Source organism: Hesperophylax consimilis, chromosome 22, assembly GCF_061612785.1.
Source record: "Hesperophylax consimilis isolate HC1 chromosome 22, BYU_Hcon_1.0, whole genome shotgun sequence".
Taxonomy (NCBI): Eukaryota; Metazoa; Arthropoda; class Insecta; order Trichoptera; family Limnephilidae; genus Hesperophylax; species Hesperophylax consimilis.
This window is the reverse complement of record NC_142857.1, coordinates 15,690,533-15,712,061: the sequence shown is the minus strand read 5'-3', so window position 1 is coordinate 15,712,061 and position 21,529 is coordinate 15,690,533. Positions and strand designations below refer to the sequence as shown.

The following is a 21,529-nucleotide window of genomic DNA, read 5'->3' as shown; positions in this document are numbered from 1 at the left end:
GTCGAGATAAGAGATTCCCGGTATGTGAAACATATATTTTAGGAGGATATTGGGGTAAAAAACTTTGAAATGAAAAGTACTGTTGCTAATTAAATAAGAAATCGGATTAAAATGAAAGAAAATACGTGTAAATAATATTATTGTAGACCATTGTATAGTAATATTTGTTTTATAACCATTCAAGTATATTTAAAATATGATATTTAGAAGACTGTTTGTCAGTTATCCCCTAACTCCTCATTTTAAAAATACCTACGTAAGAACTGTATATTAATTTTATATCCACTTTTCAATTTAAAAATAATCCAAAATGTCCAGATGATAACCTTCAAAAGCAAAAAGTCAATCTGTCAGAAGATAAGAAGTTCTAGCTAGTCGATCCTTTTGTGTTTATATTTTTAATTGTATCGACAATAAAATGGCTACGATCAGTAGATTTCGAGGGCTGTCCGGAGCCGCCCAACAATCGGCGAGGTACCTATCAAGCGACATGTTCATATTTATAATATTCATTTTTATAACACATCTATTCTGATTTTGAAAATGTCCATTTTTACGTTTCCTAAAATAGCATCCGTCATCGGTCTGCCTGCTGCCATAACATTACACAATCGGTTTAATCGGGGATAACTAAACAGTTTTGCAAATATTATATACAATATAATCTGTAACAAATTATTGTTTCTTTATTTACATCACAACAGGTGATGTGTTGTTGATTTATTATGTCGATGTTTCAGGCTGGTTTCGACGAGTTCGGTATGCCATGCGGAAGGAGGAGAAGGTTGGCTTTCCAAGCTGCTGGTGAGGAAGATAGAACCTACCAAGGAGTCCCACAGCAGAATGCTCAGCGACAAGGAAGTTATATATTCCCTGCACACCCACAACATAAGGACCGACTCAACGGAGAAATATCTTAATAATTAGTAGGTCTACCTTACCAATAATAATAATAATCCATCTCAACCCATGCAAAATAATGCCCATTATGCTATTTGTCTTACTAAAATAGCGCTGGCTCATTTGCTAGGCCGCCCTTATTAAAGACGGCCCTTGCTATGTTATCCACAGTCATACAATAGAAGACATGAAGTATATCTGTTTGTAAAAAGCAGTTACAATGTGGCTTGTCACAGTTACATAAAATTAAACAAGTCATCTATTTTAGCGATAAACTTGTCGAATTCCGCCGCACGCGTAATATGCAAAAAATATATAAATAGTACTTGGTTTCATCTTAATTACTACAACAAATAACTATTTATGTGGTGGGAGATGGTAAAAGATGCATTTTAAAGTTCCATTTTTTCTCAAAGTTAAGTTTGAAGGTTGGGAATTATGAATAAATTATTAAAATAACCCTAAAAACCTTTTTTTTTCATGTTTACTCGAACCCCCAACTTAAATGGTTGTCTTCATTAGATATATAAGTTGAAATCAAGTGTGGTTTTTTAACGAGCCTTTGCATGCAGCGGAATTTGACAAGTTTACCGTTTTAGTTATTAAATTTCTGTTTCCGGAAAACCCTTCAGGATTAATGTTAAACTAACAACAAATTAATAACATAGAAATAAATATTATACGTAAGAAACCCTTTTGAAACAACAAAAATTGTTAAATATGAGATTAAATCAAAATTGCGCAAATCAGGTAGATATTTGCTAGTATTTTTATTACAGCCATTTCAATTTCGGTTTTCATAATTTAAATTTATAAAATAACAGGTTTGTTTGTAGGTATCAAATTTCAGTAGGTATACAACACTTAGGGCCGGTATTTCAGTATACTCAGGAAAGTTGCCTGCAAGTAGCTCTTAAGTGCTCCCGAACGGCGAACAACCCATAAAACCGACATGGCTCATCACAATGCGAAACTCGTTTTGATTAACATTTCACAAATATCTCATACAATAAGTACCTACTAAGCTTACGTAGCTTGCAGAGTGACTGTGCCTAAGTTCGTAGAAGTTCATTTTGGATTGCGATCCAAAATTTTCCTACCTTGTTTGAGTATTCTGCGTGAACAGTTGAAACCGTGGGTAGGTATTGCCTTGCAAATATTAAGTTATCACGGACGGCGATCCAACTTTTACCACCACGTAGGAAGGAACAGTTTGTTCAGTAGCATGTTAAACCGGACTGCGTTTCACACATATAACATGTATCATTATGATGTAGCAGTGATGCTAAGGACGGGGAGAAGTCCCCAAATCTTCAAAGGATTTTAAATTTTAAAGGTATAAAGTTAGTTTTGAGCAATGTTGTAATTATACATTTTGTTCACTAGCCATATTTCAACAAGAGGGTCATAGATGTTTTCGCTAAATAAAAAGAACTGAGAATAGAGCCTCTTTGTAAATAGTTATTTATCTAATATTAGATTTATTGTTGACTTAATTTTGTACTTTGGTGAACCTCCACATATTTTGACCACCGGTCGCCACTGGTTGTCAGTCTGCTTAACTTGTCAGGGTTCCTACCAGAGAGCAACTTAATTAACATAAATATCTCTTAAGCCAAGCCTTAAAAAGCAACTGAAATACTGACCCTTTGCAAATCTGTAAACAATTTTTTAAAGAAATAAATTAAAATATTCAGATTAGCGGCAAAAATTGTTACAAATTTAAATTAGTAAGAGAAAAATCTTGAAATGAGGTAGGTATTAGAGGTTAGGTCTGAAATAAGTTTTTCAACTCAATTTATTAATTGATACCACTTTTGAAAATATGAGTTTTAATCATTGCTCTCAATTCTACCGAGTCTTTTATCAGTTGTGTTTTTTTTATGTGAATACTGCACAAGAGTTTCAACTGCTCCAGACTGTCCAGAGCTAGTGAGACTATGGCACCCCCAATTGGGTTATGTTGCGATACTGGCGGGAGTGGAAAAGAGAAGGAGGTAGAGAAGAGGATGGTTGAGAAGTGAAATTATGTAGTAAGTTGCAAGCTTTAGGATCAGATAGTGGGATCGCACTTTACTTGTAATTTATATTAAATTCAATCAATAAGTGTGGTTTGTTGAATCTTCCAGCAAAACTTCTGTGGACATCATCCATTCGAAGAAGGCGGACCTCTGCTGCGAGCTGATGGGATCTTGGACTGTCTCCGTGGGAGATATGGATCAGGCGCTGCACCTCTGGAAGTACACTGGTGGCTTTGAAAAGGTTGACCAGAATAAGAGGGATCTTAAACTTGATGCTGTAAGTAAATTAATTATATTATGTTAATTTAACCTTTTACTTTTCTGATGGGATTAAGGCATTGAAGAGAAAACTTTAGAAGTAGAAGTGTGTTGTTCCATGTACGTGAAGTAAGCTCATTGTTTCCTGGTGAAATTGATTAATCATTTTGAAATATTTATCGAAGTCCTTTCTTAAACATGTAATCAATTTCTTTCCAAGTTTGATGAGCCTTACCAGTCAACCACATATTATATACTTTTATAAATAACATTGACAAAGAAAACACATCAGGATATCTAGCAAGGTCCATCGATAAAGGTTTTATCGATAACTTGTCATCGTTCTCGAGCACGACTGAAGATTGCTAACGTACAAACAACAATTCATGTTGAATAAATTAGGAACAATTAGCCCTTCGTCTCATGGGTCGCTAAGCAATGGAGATAAACCGAATGCTGTAAGACCTAGCGCAGAAAATTGATCTTACAGCACTCGGTTTATGTCGATTGCTTACCGACCCATGGGATGACGGGCTTAGTTGTTGTGAACTGTTGTTTGTTCGTTGTCGATCTGCAGTCATACTCAGAAATGATGACAGGCTACCGACATTATTGATAAAGCCTATATCCATTGACTATTCTAGATACCCTGATTGTTCCTCCCAACTGTATAGATTCATCCACCATTGTTTGCTAAAATATCATTTTACTTGACTGTTAACACGCAACGGTAAACAGTTTTTATGATTAAAAATTGAATCTAAATACCAATTTATTTAAATAAAGTATCTAGGAATCGTAATTGACCATAATCTTAGATGGACACATCACATCAAACAAATCACAAATAGACTCCTCAGAACAATACACATTTTCCTAAACATAAGAAACATATATAAAATAAAACAATTGAAAACAATATATTATGCACTATGCCAATCAATAATAGAATATGGAATAATTGCTTGGGGAGGAGCAACAAACGCAGCTATCGCTCAAATAGAAATCGCACAGAAAACGATATTAAAGGTAATACTCAAAAAACATAAACTAACCGACACAGACCAAATATTTAAAAGCTGTGACGTACTTGATATACGCCAATTATATGTTAAAACAATACTAAACTACATTTTCGACCAAAAAAACAAACCCCAACAAACACAAAATATCACTAATAGACCGGTCAGACAAGCGTACAAAGAAAACATAAAAACTCCGACGGTAAACACTACCTTTGGACAAAGACACCATAAATACCACGCTATTAAAGCATTCTACAGTCTTCCACTTGAAACAAAAATTGAGGAAAATAAAAATAAATTCAAACACAAAATAAAAAAAATGGATTAAAGAACAAAAAGACAATATTACCAAAATTCTATAACATAAAAGAATAAAACATATACACGCAACACAAAAAAATATATAAAACACGCAACACGCACAAACACATATATCATTATAAATGCCGATTTACATTCTCTTTTGATATTTTTCTTTTAGTGTTATAATTATATTTTAATTTTTAATCTTTATTTTTATTTTAAATTTATCTTTATTTTAATGTTGTTTTTCTTTTTTTATTAAATGTATAAATTCTTAAATTATAAAATGGGGGCCTCAGCACGGGTAAACAACCCAGTGAGGCCAACATTACTGAATTGAAATATGAAATATTGTAAAAAAAAATGTATCAACAATAAAAAAAAATTGTTTATCCTTTAATCTCTTGTTGACATTTCACTTTCTAAATAACTGGTTGCCATCCATAATCCACCTGTCAAAAAGCATCTTTGATTTGGCCTATAGCACTTTGAAAACAGAACATGTGAATTTTCGTATTCAATTTATCAAAATACCAACTCAAATTTCTTTTCCTAAGAATACAATATATATATTTTTTAATTTATCCAATCACTTAACCAAATTTCATGATTAATATTACGCAATGGGTCCTTAATGAATGCGCAATGTTCCCCAGGATTACGTGAAACTGGAGAAGGAGCGCGGGGGCCTGCTCAGATCCCGGCATCTGCAGTATCTGCTGGCCTTCAGCTACTGGCCCAATGCCACCCCCAGGGTCGGAGGAAACATCTATGAAATCAGATCCTACAGGTTACTCATTATTATTAAGCTTCTTTCATTATACAACTTTTCATTTCAGATATTTCTCATAAATTTAAGGTAACGAGTGGGGTTCAACAAGGTTCTCACTCGGGGCCAATCTTGTTTCTGTATTGTATTTTATGATGTAGGTGTATTATTATTGTTTGACAATGACATACAGATTTTAAGGAAATTAGTAACATCAATTGTATCCTTTTAATTAATTACAACATTATTTAAAAAATTTTTTTTTTTAAATTGACACCTCACAAGACCGCCCCTGTCTGTACAGTGTAAAGGCAGGGGAGCTATGGCGCCACACGGTTGGGCAGCGTTGTGAGGCGGGTTAAGGTAGGTGTTGTAGGAAGGGCTTTATTGATGCGGGTCTACTTGAATAGAAGGGCTCAACATAAATAGGCTCTATCTTAATCAGGGCCGGCCCTGAGCCAAAACCAGTAGACGCCCATGTAGGTGATCAATAATATTCCTGATGATTTGTATTTTCGTGTAATGCCGTTTTTGTGAAAAATAATCTCAAGGGCGATGTGAGCGCTTTGGCATCTTGATAATTCGGCACCCTGAGCGGACTGCTCCAATTGCGCCCGTGCACGGCCGGCCCTGATCTTAATATTTATAGTATGTAAATATAAAATTATCATGTTCTTCAATATCAAAAGACCATTGTACATATTGGTCATAAATAGATTTTTTGAAAATGAAACCACTTGAATGGGCGTTTACGGTAAGGATGTAAGTAGAAGAGAGAAACATGACATGCATCAGGTTAAAATAAACCCCATCAAAACATATCCATGATATATTTATGCAATGAAGTGTGTTGTTTCCAGCCTGAAGCCCGGCACCATGATCGAGTGGGGTAATAATTGGGCCCGCGCCATCAACTACAGGAGAAACAACGATGAGGCCTTTGCCGGATACTTCTCACAGATTGGCAGGCTGTACAATGTCCATCACATCTGGTGTACGTATCATATCCTCTCAATTAATCGTAAAACACATTTATTTATATAGGATAGATAACCAGACATACACATAAATAGTATGTATTGATAAATTTTTCCAATGAGTTTTTGTTTTTAAATGCGGAACTAGTCATTGTTGTCAGCTTCGTCAGATCTTTATAAACTACTGCCATTTTTCCTGTCATCCCATAGTTAATCTTTGATTTATGTTGGGGGGGGGTTCCCCACATACCTCATGACTCTTAATACTCTTTTTGCCCTTTCCAGTAACACTCACAATATTTTGATACCTTCCGTTTTAACCAGATATTGCCCCATTTCTTGATAACCAACAACTCCCGCCGCATTAACTTTATAAATTTTATTTTATATTCCAGGCTATAAGGATCTGCAGTCCAGGAAAGAGACCCGCGAGAACACATGGAGGTCCCCCGGCTGGGACGAGTGCGTGGCCTACACCGTTCCTCTCATTCGGGAGATGCACTGCCGCATCCTGGAGCCCACTGAGTTCTCACCCACCCAGTAAACCAACACAACACCCACCCACCCCTTTGCACTTTGGCTGGTGCTGGTGCATCCATAGTCAAGCCTGGTTGTAAAATAGGAACAAGCACGCATGGTTGGCTTTTTCCAGGCAACAGTTTCAAAATCCATTGCAGTAAATAAAAGTCACCCTAATGTCACATCGTTACATTTGCGAAACTGTTGCCGTGACGAAAGTCTTCCGTGTGCTTCTGGCCTATGCATGAATTGATTTGAGATTTGTAAATTATTGTTTAGGATCTTTTCTATCTGAAATATTAAGCAAAGGCTATTTTGCAGGGATATGTAAATTTAAAATGCTGGGAATAGTTGCAATAATATTAGCCACTCATTATGATTATGCGTAATGTATGTGAAAGGATCGTATTGTGTTGAAAATTCTACTGTGTGCTATGGTTTGGAAAAATACTTTTTTGAAATGCAGTACAGTATTTAAGTCACACTTTTAAAGTGGAATCAACCTTGAAGAGCTCCAGTTGTGGATACATCAAGCATTAAAGTGCATTTAGTTAAACTTTTCCTTTCACTTACTTGGAAGAAAAATCATTGGGATGGTTCAGACTGAAGGTTGCGCCTTCTAGTGAAAATAGCCAAACTATCACTAGATCTAGTGTGGTAAGTTTGGTCACTAATTGTATATGAATTTATTATAAGAAAAGCTAAAATTTAATCGAGAGTCAAAGGATACTTGTTGAGAGATCTTTACTGTGAGATTTGAATAATAGACTAGTCTCTTTGTACATCCAAATAAATTTCTACTAGAAGCAGACCGCACTACATACATAAGATTTTACCGAGCATTTATAGATGCGGATTATGCATTTTAATTTACATTTTTGAACTAATATAAATATGTAATAAGTAAAATGTTTATTTTGGAATAACTCTTATTTTTATAATATTTTATCCAGGGCCTTAGTATTAATTATACAGACAGAAGCATTCATTGCAATTCTAGCACTTAATGCTACAAAGTGCATTCTGGCATGGCACAGAGTTGCACTTTAGAAAGATAAGAATTTGCATATTTTACTTTGATATTTTTGTTATTCTTTTTGAGATGAACTGCTATTTTGCTTTTATAATAACCATTGTTGAAACTTGTTCTATTTTTGTATATAATTTTTGGTTCAATAGATTTTCATCAAAAATATCTTTAGCTTTTATTTTCGCACCCAAATTTTAAATGTTCCTTCTCCGATCTGCATCACTCGGTTGTAATGCATTTCTTGTTCCATAATATCACATGTCAATCATCTCCGAATGAGGGTTAGCCCTCAAGAGTAATTTGGTATCGGTCACTTTTCTTCAAAGGTTGCTCGTTTCACTATAAGTTCTGCGCTATAAGGCTTTTAGTAAAGTCGAAGTGCTTGGATATATTTCTTATAGCTCGCAGCGTAGTTAAAGGTAAAATAAAACACTCAATAAAATTCAAATAAAAGCGCAATTATTTTATTGGCAACTGGTGTATGTATTTAAATGTTATTCAAGTTATTGTTACAGCAAATGTTCATTTTCAGGATATTAATAATTTAATTACACCTCCTTGAAGCATTTTATTACTCAACTTTATAATTGTAATAACTACGCCAGTAAACAAAGATTATATTACATATTATCTATGTAAAAAAATTGTCTACAATACAGTTTTGCCAAGTGGCTCCGGTGTGACCGCGGCCCCTGCAGACTGGCCACGGTGACCCGACCGCAGCACCCCAGACCAGTTACAATCATTCTTTTGTAAAATTGCTATAAAACAAACAGGATTCACCATATTTATATAAATGTATCCACATCCCAGTCATATCATTCACATACAAGCACAGTTCTATTCAAGAAGGAATATTGAGAGTTTGTTTGTTACATAACTTGGATCCGTTAGTTTGGAATGCGTGCGCTAAACCTGATGATCCAAATGAATATAGACGTAGTAAAAAACATAACAATAATTGGCTGATCAAAGTTACAAAGCAAACAAAGGAGTTATTTTATTCATCTTTGGCAAATAATATTGGAAAAATTCAACGGACAACAAACTGTACAACGGGGACGGGGATGTTTGGCCATCGCCGCAAAACACAAATATTGCCAAATACAATTCTTAAATTTAACAAATCAAAATATTCTAACCTATTAAAATCCAATTCTAAAGCCGTATCTCGTACGGCATTATTATATTATATACAGATACACGGCTATTATATACCTTTAGCCAACACTGATCACATTCCAATCTGTTTGTGGCACTTCCAAAAGTGTTACCTTACAGCAACAATAATAAATTAGGAAAAGAGGATGTATGTATTTATCAGGATCTCAGAATCTCAAGTAAATTTAGATTGTATATATATATATATTCAATGCACGTCCAGCAGAGAGGCAACAGAGCCAAAATTATAATATTATATTTAATATCATAATATAACTACAGTAGAACCTCGTTAATTCGAAATCCAGCGGACATCAAAAATCAAATTTCGAATTAACGAATTCCCACGTAATTCGAAATTTTATGAAAAAAAAAAAAAAAATAAGCCGAAAATCGATTTTCTCGGCCGCCTCTTCAAATCCGGGTGGTATTTTAGTTGTAAATTCGTATTAATACCAATTATTTCTTTATTTTCGCGGTCGATTACCGTAGCGGCCGGCCCTGTAAATTCAGATATTCGCAATAAATTCGTAAAAATGCTATATATTTACGTGTAAATCGAGATTTTGCTGCCGATTTCGGTCGCGCCCTACCCTTTAAATTGAGATATTCGTAAAAATACGATATATTTCCGCGTAAATCGAGATTTCGCGGTAATTTTCTGTCGCGGCCGGCCCTTTATTTCAAATATCTGAATTTGAATTCGTAAAAATACGATATATTTCCGCGTAAAACGAGAATTCGCGGTCGTATTCCGTCGCGGCCGGCTCTTCAAATTCAGATATTCGAAATAAATTCGTAAAAATATGATATATTTCCGCGTAAATCGAATTTTGTCGGCAGTTTTTCGTCGCGGCCGGCCTTTTAAGTTCAGATATTTGAAGTAAATTCGTAAAAATATGTCATATTTCGGCATGGATCGAAATTTTTCGGCCGATTCTTTCACGCCGTATTTTTTCAATGCGGATATTCGAAGTAAAGTTAGTAAAAATACGATATATTTACGCGTAAATCAAAATTACGCAGCCGAGTTTCGTCGCGGCCGACCCTTTAAATGCAGATATTTGGCGTAAACTCGTAAAACTACGACATATATCCGCGTAAAATGTATTTTCTCGGCCCTTTAAACTCGGATATTCGAAATAAATTTGAAAAAATACGACATTCCAGTGTAAATCGATTCAGATTTACAAAATAATAATACTAATTAGGACGATGTATAACCACGTAAAAATACATTTTTCGGCGTTTTACCGCCACGGCTGACTTTTAGATTCAGATTTACGAAATATTATGATTTATTTTCGCAAAAATCTAATTTTTTCGAATTACACGAACAAATTTTCGTGCGCGGACAAAAATAAATTTCGAATTACGAATTAACGAATTTCGAATTAAAAAAATTTTTGTATGAAAAAATTTTTCAGCGGAAATTTTTTTTTCGAAAATTTCGAATTACGCGTTTTTTCGAATTATCGGGGTTCGAATTAACGGGGTTCTACTGTATTCAGCTATGGGTCTATTAATTTGACTATCTTTTGAATTTAATAGTATTTTCTTTCAAATATTTTGCAGATCCTTAGTAGATTTGCATCACAAACACTTAATACAATTTTTTATAGATTTTCAATATTTTGTGAGATGGATTGTGATGTAAATAAGCGAAGATGATCCTGAAAGATGTAATTAATTTTATTTATCAATATTTAGAAAGAAACATATTTTAAAACTCTGAATAGTTAAAGATCTGAAAAAATGTTAAAAGCGTTGAAGCCCAGCTAGATGTTTGAAAATCATTCACACAGATAAATTTACAAAATAATAATAATAATAATGGAACTATGTATTTACAAAATATCTGTTTCAACATACAAACATAAAGTACTAAATCTAGTCATTTTATACAATTGCTCTTTCACTATAACTTTACAAAACCTAGAGATGAATGTTTTTGGTACAATAATTATTTGAAGCAGAGTAGCGACTCGGCCACGCGTCCAGAAGACCTTAAGTGAGATATACGAGTATGTCATGGAAAGGAGTAATGGTAAAATGGAATTACATATACTTAACCCTCTGCTGGCATGGTAATGGTAGAGAGGAATGTACGAAGGTTTGTTTTTACACTGCCACCGAGCGGAGAGGACATCTGCTCGTTAAGTTACTTTATGTTCAACGCTATAAATACTGATTACAATTATATTATGATCCATTGAAGAAAATTTCAAAGAGGTAGAATTTTTCCGCGTCTCTCTGTCAAACGATCTTACAACAAACTTACATGGGCGTGCGCATTAATACAGGTTCTACACGAGGTGGAAATGGAGGTGGAGGTGAAGGGGACTCCAGATCCAGTCCGCACCACCAAAACAAACATTCCAAGCGTCTCTACATTCAACAATGGCATACGTGAAACTTTATTTAATTTAAAATAAATATATGTACTATCTATTTGTTATTGATCTTATATACTTACATATGTACTTAGGAAGGTAATATGTTTATAAAATATGTGGATTAATGAGGTAAAAATAATAAAATTAATTAGAAATGCTTTTTACGGAGTAAGGTTAAAACTAATAGAAATATTTATTGGATACTATGTTTATTGTAATGTCTAGAAATAAACCAAAAGATGTTGATGTTCGAGTGATGTCTAAAAGTATGAAACACGTACAAAGCAGGTCGTCGGCTCGGGACTTGCTGGTACGAACTTTAGCTTAGTTAGGGTTGTTAATGCATGTCAGCAAATTAGATAATTGTCAGTGTTATAGTCCTACCGCATTTTCCTACCTACGTAATTACTATTAAATAAACAAATATTAAGTAGTCCAACGATTTTCATCTATTCTTTGCAATATAAATAGGTAATTTGTAGAATATTTAGGCTCTTGTCTCTTTATTTATTTAGGTATTTGACTTGTTCCTTTATTCAGGAGCGCTCTCGTCTAGTTCGTGCACATCCTTTAGCTTTATTTTTAAACATGGCGTTAATAATCCATGGCATTTAAGTCTCAAAAAGAGAGTAAAACAAATTGATGGCTTATAAAATTCAAAGACAACTGTGATGGACAACCTCAAAAGTTGGCAGAGTAAAAAACATTTTTCAAATTTTGGTCTTTACAATTTAATTATAAAATCATGCAATATCAATTAAAAGAGGTTATTTAAGAATTGTTGTGTACACTACAAGGGAGAATTTATAATAAACATACACAAGATTTTATCTACAGTTAAATTGAATAAAATGTACAGTGAAACCCACATACATAAGGTTCCTCACAAATGAAGTATTGTTTTTTCTGTCCGCTGAAGATTGAAATTGGCCTAATTTATCCCTTGAAAACCTTATAAGAGAGTTTCACTGTATTTGATTGAATACGGGTACAACATAATATCATAACATTTAGAGATTCATAATACATGGGATGCCCGATATGGCCAGGAGGGGGGAGCAGATTAGCAGATGAGGAAGGTGAAGAGCCTCCAGAGTAAGTAGCAACAAACCCGCACAAGTCTCATTAACTGTAACACTATCAGATTAGTCACTAACTCTATAAATAGTGAACATTCCTACAACACGTGTCTTCTCTATAGGAATTAGGGTAAGCTTTGTTGATTTTTTGACTAGTTCCCTGGTGAATATGAAATGTTAAATTAAATTAATTATTAAACAAACTACTTTACACATTAGGAATAAGATAAAAATGAACAAATATAGTCATATACCGCCCACTAGTAATTAAATTGCACTGACCTCCGTACTACCATAGACTTTAAGCCTTATGTACAGTGTAACACACAAACTGTTCTTTTGATAGCCTATTTAAACAATCCGATACTTGATGCCATACGTAGTAATGCAAAATCATGTGTTTTTGGTTTGAAAATTTGGTCACCTAGAAATGTTTCAGATACTTTAATTAAATACTGCGAGTAGAATACATCTTGGCCTTGGAAACAATCGAGTATTTTTTAGATAAGTCTTTTTATAAGCCCAGAAAAAAATAATGTAAAGGCCTATGAAAACTGCTTTAAAGTTCAAAATCTCCTACTTACGAACCCATTTTCGGTTATGATTTTATTGTATAATGTGGCAAATTAAGTTATTTATAAAATGATCAAAAAAAATTTAAATATTTATGCCTGAACATCCACAAAATAAAATACACTTTTTGGCCATGTTTTTTTCTTGCATAAATCAAAACAGGCGGATTGTGTTACGCGGGAATTTAAAACTTATCGCCATCTACGTAAGGGTTGTTATTGATAGCGGCTCAATTTAAAATATTACACGACGTAGTGCATCGCCTTAAGATTTTTTTTAAACGTGGAATTTTGCCTGGAAAAAGCTTTTAGACTCATTCAAATTTGTCAAGTAGTTTTCCATTCAATTTCTTGTTTTAATTATTCATAGGATACTATTAGAATAACCACGACAAAGGACAACAACTTTAACCCATTCCCTCCGAGCCACCACAATTTATGCCTCTCGACAAAATGTTTATTATTACGTAAATAGTAGAATGCATTGCCATTTTAAGATATTTTATTTTTATTTTTTTAATATTAAAAACCAAATTTGTGTTAAATACAAAACCTAAAGTTATGCCATTTTTACTATATCGATGAATTCAGGACAAAATTTAATTCAGTTGCTGTTGTCAGTTTCAATAGAAATAATTTCGGATGGGATGGGTTAAAGATTTAATGCAATATTAAAAAATTGAAGTGACATTAAAAATTGTGTAAAATTCCAAAATTTACTAAACCGATTAAAAACATACAAAATTGATTTAGGTACATAGAAGAGTTAATTTAAAATAAATTTTGCAATTTTAGTAGAAAACTTAAAATAATCACAGAGATTTTATCAAAACGATTCTTAGTACAGCAAAGATCATAAATGTTTACAGAAAATTGTTCACCGAGGTTTAAAAAGACGTTTTATTCAATTTGATGGCGTGATTATTTTAAAAGTCGATTGCTAACAAAGACAATGTCTGCACTAAGAACTCACTTTACATGTTTCGATTGCAGATATAATTGTAACGGTGCGTTGAGCGATTATTAAAATCTGCTGTAAAATTACAACTTCAGAATAATAACGATAATTACAGGTAAAGTACAGTAATGAATCACCATCGTGATAAAGGAAGTTAGTAAATTTATCATTTTGTTGTTGCATTATTAATAATATAAATTTTATTTATTTATTAAACAAAGCAAACAACTTTAAAGCCCTCTGTTCACAAGAGCGAGAGATCAGTAGAAGAACCGAGTGCGTAATATTTATTATTTAGTTTTGATGAATTATTATTGAGCTCTTAAAACTACAATCTAGTCACGGTACAATTGCGTGCTGGGGGAAAACTATAGTTATTGTATTTCGGCAAACATATCACTGTCTGCTTGTCTCTCGGGCTTTTTAATTTGTGACAAATTAGCTCAGACCAATCACTAATTCCCGGTGTCGCCAGTCACCACAACAAACTTGAGGTCCCAAACTGTCGAGCCAACACAGGTTTGAGCTCTTCAGCCATCCAGAGTTGAGCCCCCTCATCGTCACATGAGCTCAACTCTTCATTGGCATTGGATTGCAAGGTCGAGCTGGCTATTGATCAAACCACGTCAGGTTTGAGCTCCCGAACCACCTGGTGAAGTCCTCAGAGCGAGGAGGGCACAGGGGGGCGCGGCAGCGGGGGACGGGGCTAGAGGGAGCCGGCCGGGAAGCTGGCGGAACTGTTGCTGTGGGCGAGGCTCAGCATGGAGCCGGACAGGGACTGCTCTTCGTCAGGGTAAGTCTCCTTGGAGGTCTCTGCTATTGCCAGGGCACTGGAGTTACAAGGCACAAATAATTAAAAATAATACAAATCTATACTAAATACACTCAAAGTAGGTCCTCCTGGGAAAAAGTTCAGAAGAAATGGCAAACAGAGAGGGATAGATAAATTGACTATAGACTAAACATATGCAAATATTACAAGCACAGTTACTGATCTGAGGATTAAAGTTTCAATTAAATGGCATGATAAACAACAGTGTTCCATAATCGGTGTGCCGTGGCATGGCACCGGGGTGAAAGAAGAACAAAAATCTTACTTAATTTGTCCCAGAAACACAATAATGCCAAACCCCATAACAAATTCTGTGCAGAAAAACAATAAATATTTCGCAGTGATTAGACCGAAACCAAGCTAAGCGGAAGGTGACAACTAAACTTGCAATCTCTCGCTTCTTAACCCTTTACTAAGAAAAGTTTTTTAAATTTTATACACTTGAGAAAAAATATTATATTAAAAAACTCTTATTAGTACGACCCTTATTGTTTTACACTGAAGTACACAACTATCGTGAGGATATGTTTTGGCTAGATTGAATATGTTGAAGTTTAGTTACCTGAAGCCAAGACGGGCACTTTCTTCGTCGTATTGTTCTAACTCCCGTTCATGTCTTTCATGGAGTAACCTCAGTCTCTCTGATCGTTCTTGCAGGAATTGCTGGGTCTCCGATTCCATCTGAACAGAACAACAACTTTATTTAGTAAATGAAAATAAGTAAAATTTCTTTTTCGCCTCTTAGGGATGTCACAGTTTGACTGGCATATGAGTGGGAAGTTATTATACTGGTATTCCTTGTGGGGTGACAGAGACACATAATATAGAAACAGGTTAGGTTGGTGCGTTGGTTACCTTCTGCTCCAGCAAGGCCCTCCTGACACTGACCCGGTCCTCCAGCTCTCGGCGTTCCCGGTTCCTCTGCGCCTCGGCCTGCATCTTGTTCTTGCTCTGGTACGCTGTCAAGATATCCAGCTCGTACTGCAGACGCTCCTTCAGCTGGTGGCATTCCATCTGGAATGAGAAACAAGCATTAACATAACTTTTACAGCTGATCAGGTTAAGGTTAGTTTCTTAGTGTACTGTATTGTATATACATTAAGGGTATTCTTAGTTGGTATGCCTGGATTGTAAAGAGGTCTCACCATCTGACTCTCGTCCAGCCTGACGGTCTGTTTCTGCAGCATCTCTCCGATGCTCTGGTCATACTGCTCTCCCAGCAGCACCAGCTTCCTCCGCTGCTCGTCCTTTAGGCTCTTGATCACAGCTTTCTGTTGCTCCTGCAAATACAACCAAATGAACCATTAGTAAGCTAGTTAGCTAGACTGAGAATAAAAGAAAGAGAACTGATTACATTTATTAAAATAGGTAACTAAATGGATGGTGATTGATTTACCTTTGGTGTTGTCTGCAATATTTGTGCTTTTAATGCTTTGTATTGCCTCGTTTGTATTTTACACGTTTCTCTAAATTGTTTCCTAATTTGCATTTCTTTTTGCTGAAAAATAACAAAAAAGATGCAATTAACAAATGACGTACAGTAAATAAAATAAATAATTGTAATATCCGTGTGTGGTCTTCATGAAATTACTTATGCTATGAATTGGGATGGCGGAATTATAGTCATGAACTGTAATTAACTCGAGTGATGGAGAGACGTTGGACAACCGTACACAATCTTTTATAGTGCCAAGAAAGAGTTCATACTAGACGTCAGTCGCACACTCGTTACACTCTCTTATGCCAAGAAAGAGTTCATACTAGACGTCAGTTGCACACTCGTTACACTCTCTTATGCCATGAAAGAGTTCATACTAGACGTCAGTTGCACACTCGTTACACTCTCTTATGCCAAGAAAGAGTTCATACTAGACGTCAGTCGCACACTCGTTACACTCTCTTATGCCAAGAAAGAGTTCATACTAGACGTCAGTTGCACACTCGTTACACTCTCTTATGCCAAGAAAGAGTTCATACTAGACGTCAGTCGCACACTCATTACACTCTCTTATGCCAAGAAAGAGTTCATACTAGACGTCAGTTGCACACTCGTTACAATAATGAATAATAATTATTTATGTACCTTCAAACTCTTTGGTTGTTGTTTGAGTTCTAAAGCATGTTTTTTCCTAAGTTCTCGTTCCGCCCGCTGCATGTAGTCTTGTTGGTTCGCCAACTCCGTACTGTGCTGTCGCAGTACTTGCTCTTCTCTGTAATTAAAAGGAATAAAATCTAAATACAACTCGCATCACAAAAGGCCCAAGAAAACCTTAAATGGTAGCTTTTTGGTTTCAACATTTATCATCCCAGAATAAATAACTAAGATATTGTATGAATTTACATCACAGATGGAAAATTTAATATACAGTCGAAACTCGTTAATTGAAACCCCGATAATTCTAAAAACGTGTCATTCCAAATAAATTATTCTAACCTGAGTGCATGTACTCCCTTCTGTTGTCTGTACTCCAACTCCTGGGTTTTCTCATGGTGCCGCAGCAACATGGCGTGTGCTTGCTCTAGCTGTTGTTGTCTCTTATTCAGTTCCTGGAAATAAAAAAACATTTATTTAGTATGTATTATACATTGATAATTTCATTTTGAATCCATTTATATGTGTTTATGTACAAATCTTGAAGTTTGTCAAAAAATAATCACAGTAAGTAGATGTAATAGCAATATTGAAGTACTGTAGATAATATTTAGTAATCTCTAATATACTACAGTATGAATGGATTTGTTAATGAAAGTCTGCAAGAGTCATCAGAGGTTCTGATCAAATGGGGGAAGAAAGATGACTGTCAGTAGCTAATTAGTGTACTGTTTTTCATAAGAATAAAATCAGAGAAAACACTCAATCTAATGCTGCACATATAATCAGTTGATAGGAGTACCACATACCACCCTTGCCGACTTTCTCCCCAGATCATAATAGAGGTTTAGTTTAATACAATGGCTGATGTATAATTTAAACAGATTCATAATCTTTACTAGAAAGTTTGTTAATTAAACTTATTACAGACATTATCCTTACAAAAACCATCTAAAACTCACTCTTTAGAGGATAGAATTATAGAATAGCTGAAATGATGTAGAAAAGAAATCTGTAAGGCTTGTATGACCGTATTAAAAACTAGGAGATCTAAAAAAGAATGCAAGGCCGATGTAAGGATAGTGGATAAGATTAAGAAAGGGCGGCTTAAATGGTTAAAGCATTTAGAACGGATGAACAAAGAAAGGAGCAAAAGGAAAATAATGATACGGAAGTTAATGGTAGAAAAAGTTAGTGGTGGGAAAGGGTGTGATGATTAGTTAGTTAGAACGTAATGTGGATATAACCTCTCGGTGCAGCTCTTGTTCCTTGGAATGGAAGACCAGCATCTTTCTGCGGCGGAACCTTCTGATCTCCAGCTCCAGGTATTCTCTCTGGCCACGCACCAACCGCTGCTCTTCCGCAGCCTCTGCTTGCTTCAGGTTGTCCTTCTGTGATCTGTTTATATAAACCATAACTTTTAAGTATTCTACTTTTTAAGCTTCCTCATTTAAATAAAATATGATTTTTAGATATACAAACTGAACACAGAGTTTGGCATTCGCTTGTGAATTGCTAAGATGGATAGCTGTCGCAACTGTTTTCGACCCATTTGGCTTTAGTCGCCAATTGAGGAAATATTCTTCCTTGGCTTTTAGGTCTGAATTGAGGATATCTTCTGCTGCTTTAAGGGTTTTGGCTTGAACTGTGACCGCGATGTCATCTGCGTAAGCAAATTTTCTGCCTTCAGTGTGAGGTCTCGAGTGTAGATGTTAAAAAGATAAAAGATTTTTATTCGCCAATTCCGCAGCCTCTTTAAATAATTCATAAAAATATAATAAGCCTCTTCCGTAGACAATATCGAACAATCATTCACTTCAGACCAATGAAGAAGTACTTTATGACCAGAAGATAAATACTATTTATATTCATGAACTATATGAAAGATACAACTTCAATGGTACTTGAAAAACTTGGGAAATAGTGGTGGTAGATCAGTCTGAGTTACTCTTCAACGTATTCACAGCAGGATCATCTATTTTTGATAAGCACGCGAACCTTATATGTCTCGATGGTTTGCTACAGTCCGCAGAGTTCTTCCTAAATCCATCACTAGAAGAGGGGCTCTTCTGCAGCTGCTCCTAAAGATAGACCTCTGTAAGTCTCGCATCCTTCTGTCACATTCAATCAATCGGAACGGAATACTCTCAGTATCACCAGGGTGAAAAACCACCATTCAGAATCGAAATGTTGCTTATATAGAACATAAGCAAAGTAATATGTTTAAGTACGCTCTGGTAATCACATTTGTACTTTGGTCCTTCCTCCGTTAGTTACATCAGGTCACAGGTTAAGCATTGGACAACTAGAACAAAAATAAGGTAACTCACTGTAAGGTCGCATCTCTCTGGCGTTTAGGAGTGGCCTCGTCCATGCTGAGCTCCCGCTTCCAGCGCTCCTTGTTAGCCTTGTACTCGCGCTTGCGGTATACGTCGAAGGCCTTGCGGTCTTGCTCCTGCCGCCCGCCGATCTCCTTCATCAGTTTCTTCTCGGCCGCCTGGTTCTGCTTCTGCTTGCGCTCCAGCTCTTGTGTGTGCCGACCCTGAACAGACACAATCACATTACAAAAAATTTACATCGGAGTTAAATTGAATTTAAAATATGAACAATAAATGATTTCAAAACAAAATTCAGTAAACATGATAAGATTTTATCGAGACATTGATTTTATTAGTGAATTTAGAGGCAAATTCTATAATTTTGTAAAATCATGGAAATGAACCAATTAATTTTCTGTTACATTATTGAATAATCTAATGTTTATCATAAATCCACATATTTCTTAACTAAAGTTAGAGCACCCATACTAACTGGCCGAAGTGACAATCAGAGGATGATAATATGATAGAAACATTACAAAAGAGATTGATTGAATAAGGTAAAAGTACCTGCAGCCTTTCCAAGTCGCGGCTGAAGGTCTGCAGCAGGGCCTCATACTCGCGGTCCAGCTGCGTCTTGTGCGCGTCCATGTCAAGCTTGCAGCGCTCTTCCAGCTTCAGCAGCGCCCCCTGGTGCTCCCTGCGCATACGCTTGTAGCCAGACATCTGCTCATGCATCTCCTCCTTGGGCGGGCCAGAAAACAGATTCTCAAGTCGCGTGGCGGGATTTTGCACACACACAGAATGTAAACACCAATGAGTACAGCTTATTTGATCATGGCATAGAAATAGAAATAAAGGGAGACATGGAAGTGGGCCGACTGTTGTCGAGCTACGACCAAAGTGCATGGACTGTCAAAGCGGCAGAGTCAATGTATTGGTGTGTAGGTAGAAACAAAGGCTGGGCGTCGCTGGGAATAGAAGCGAGCAGCAATAGACACGCGTTGTGCGCGCTCGGTGCAATAAGAATGATGGCCCTTCTCCCTCGTTTTCATTATCAAGGATCATGTTAAATTAAAAGATTGACTCTATTTAAAAAGGCTTGGTGTCAGGAAATGAGATGTGTCAATTCATTAGTGGTAATCTTTCAACCAAGATGACAGTACCTACCCTTGATATTATTATGATTTGTTTACACAAGGTCAGTGTTTAATCGTGATTTAGTGGCAACCAAAGGGTTTAGTTAATTTGACACTGTCCACGTGTGGACACGTTTTAGTGGTAAGTTTCAATTTACCGTTTAGTTGACTGGAATAGAATTTTTTTTTTAATTTGGTACAATATTTTTAACATTTCATAGTTATCCAGTAATGTTGGCCTCACTGGGTGGCTTAACCGAGCTGAGGCCTTAATCTTTCATATTTATTGGCTGTGCGCATTCTTGCAGTAGGTGTGGGCTACTGTCATTCAAGTTCACAAGCAATATCAGTTATGTGGGGGGCTACTGTTGCGATGTTTGGACACACGCAATCAAGTTTAATAAATCACAACTTAATTGAATGTGTGGACGGTACTATCAAGACAGTGATATATTTTAGTTTTTTACAACTAATCACTCTACTAAACACTGGCCTCGTGTAAACAGGCCAATCACTATACGAAAACAAAAATGAATTTTCTGATTATGTAAGAAAGAGACGAGTAAAAATAAGCAGCTCTCGTCCCTTGGTGTGTTTCATATGTTAAATCTCAAATCAAGTTTTTATTCATCCCTATCTCCTCCTGTTTTTTTAAATCAAAATACTGAGGTATCGGGAAGAGGAAGGGATTTGTAACTAGGCACCATCGACCTCCATTGCAGAGCAGTAAGAGGTTGTAGGTTCAAATTCCGAAGAGGGCAAATAAAATTTATTTGTATATTTGCGCCTCATTACAAAGTGGAAGACACCTTTTAAACGGTCACAGCCAAGTTTAGTAACCAAATCACCTGGGTAAAGCAAGTAACGTTTCGATTATGAATGGTGCCCTCTCACATGGTGAAAGGGGAAATCAGTATAGGAGAAATGTATGAAATGCTCAGAAACCTGCATGTGTTCCTTCTGTTGCTTGGTCACGATGCTGGTTGTGCGTATTGTGGCAAAGTTGTTGGCACCGTGTTCCGCCACCATGCACACTGCTGCCGGCGACACGTGATTACTGGTGCCTGTGCAAATACAAACAACTAATGAAGGAATGTTACGCAGAAATGTGTTGCTTGAACAAAGACAAAATTTTGTGGTTGAGGTTTTATTTGGGAATACATATTGCTAAGAGATCGCG

The 21,529-nt window shown here is 35.8% G+C and overlaps 2 protein-coding genes across 4 annotated transcripts in view; one reads left to right on the top strand and one right to left on the bottom strand.

Annotated features, from left to right (window-relative positions):
* The first annotated feature begins 315 nt into the window (after positions 1-315).
* Nipsnap (protein nipsnap) lies at positions 316-7,965 on the top strand. Its single transcript, XM_089645206.1, has 6 exons — positions 316-474; positions 741-926; positions 3,030-3,198; positions 5,164-5,297; positions 6,137-6,270; positions 6,649-7,965. Exons 1-6 carry the CDS (start codon positions 419-421, stop codon positions 6,795-6,797), a joined length of 828 nt encoding a protein of 275 aa, XP_089501332.1. The 5' UTR covers positions 316-418; the 3' UTR covers positions 6,798-7,965.
* Positions 7,966-8,107: 142 nt separating this feature from the next.
* The window catches only part of Tao (Serine/threonine-protein kinase Tao), a 35,785-nt gene continuing 22,363 nt past the window's right edge, over positions 8,108-21,529 (bottom strand). For 2 of the 3 annotated variants that reach the window (XM_089645203.1, XM_089645205.1), the window contains 11 exons: positions 21,295-21,413; positions 19,781-19,954; positions 19,223-19,434; positions 18,140-18,290; positions 17,235-17,347; positions 16,884-17,010; positions 16,197-16,298; positions 15,946-16,080; positions 15,656-15,814; positions 15,363-15,481; positions 8,108-14,798 (listed from right to left, as the gene is read on the bottom strand). In XM_089645203.1, the coding sequence (XP_089501329.1) occupies positions 14,675-14,798; positions 15,363-15,481; positions 15,656-15,814; positions 15,946-16,080; positions 16,197-16,298; positions 16,884-17,010; positions 17,235-17,347; positions 18,140-18,290; positions 19,223-19,434; positions 19,781-19,954; positions 21,295-21,413 (1,535 nt within the window). In that variant the 3' untranslated portion in view covers positions 8,108-14,674. The remainder of the gene's footprint in view (positions 14,799-15,362; positions 15,482-15,655; positions 15,815-15,945; positions 16,081-16,196; positions 16,299-16,883; positions 17,011-17,234; positions 17,348-18,139; positions 18,291-19,222; positions 19,435-19,780; positions 19,955-21,294; positions 21,414-21,529) is intronic. The other variant, XM_089645204.1, reaches the window with a different exon arrangement.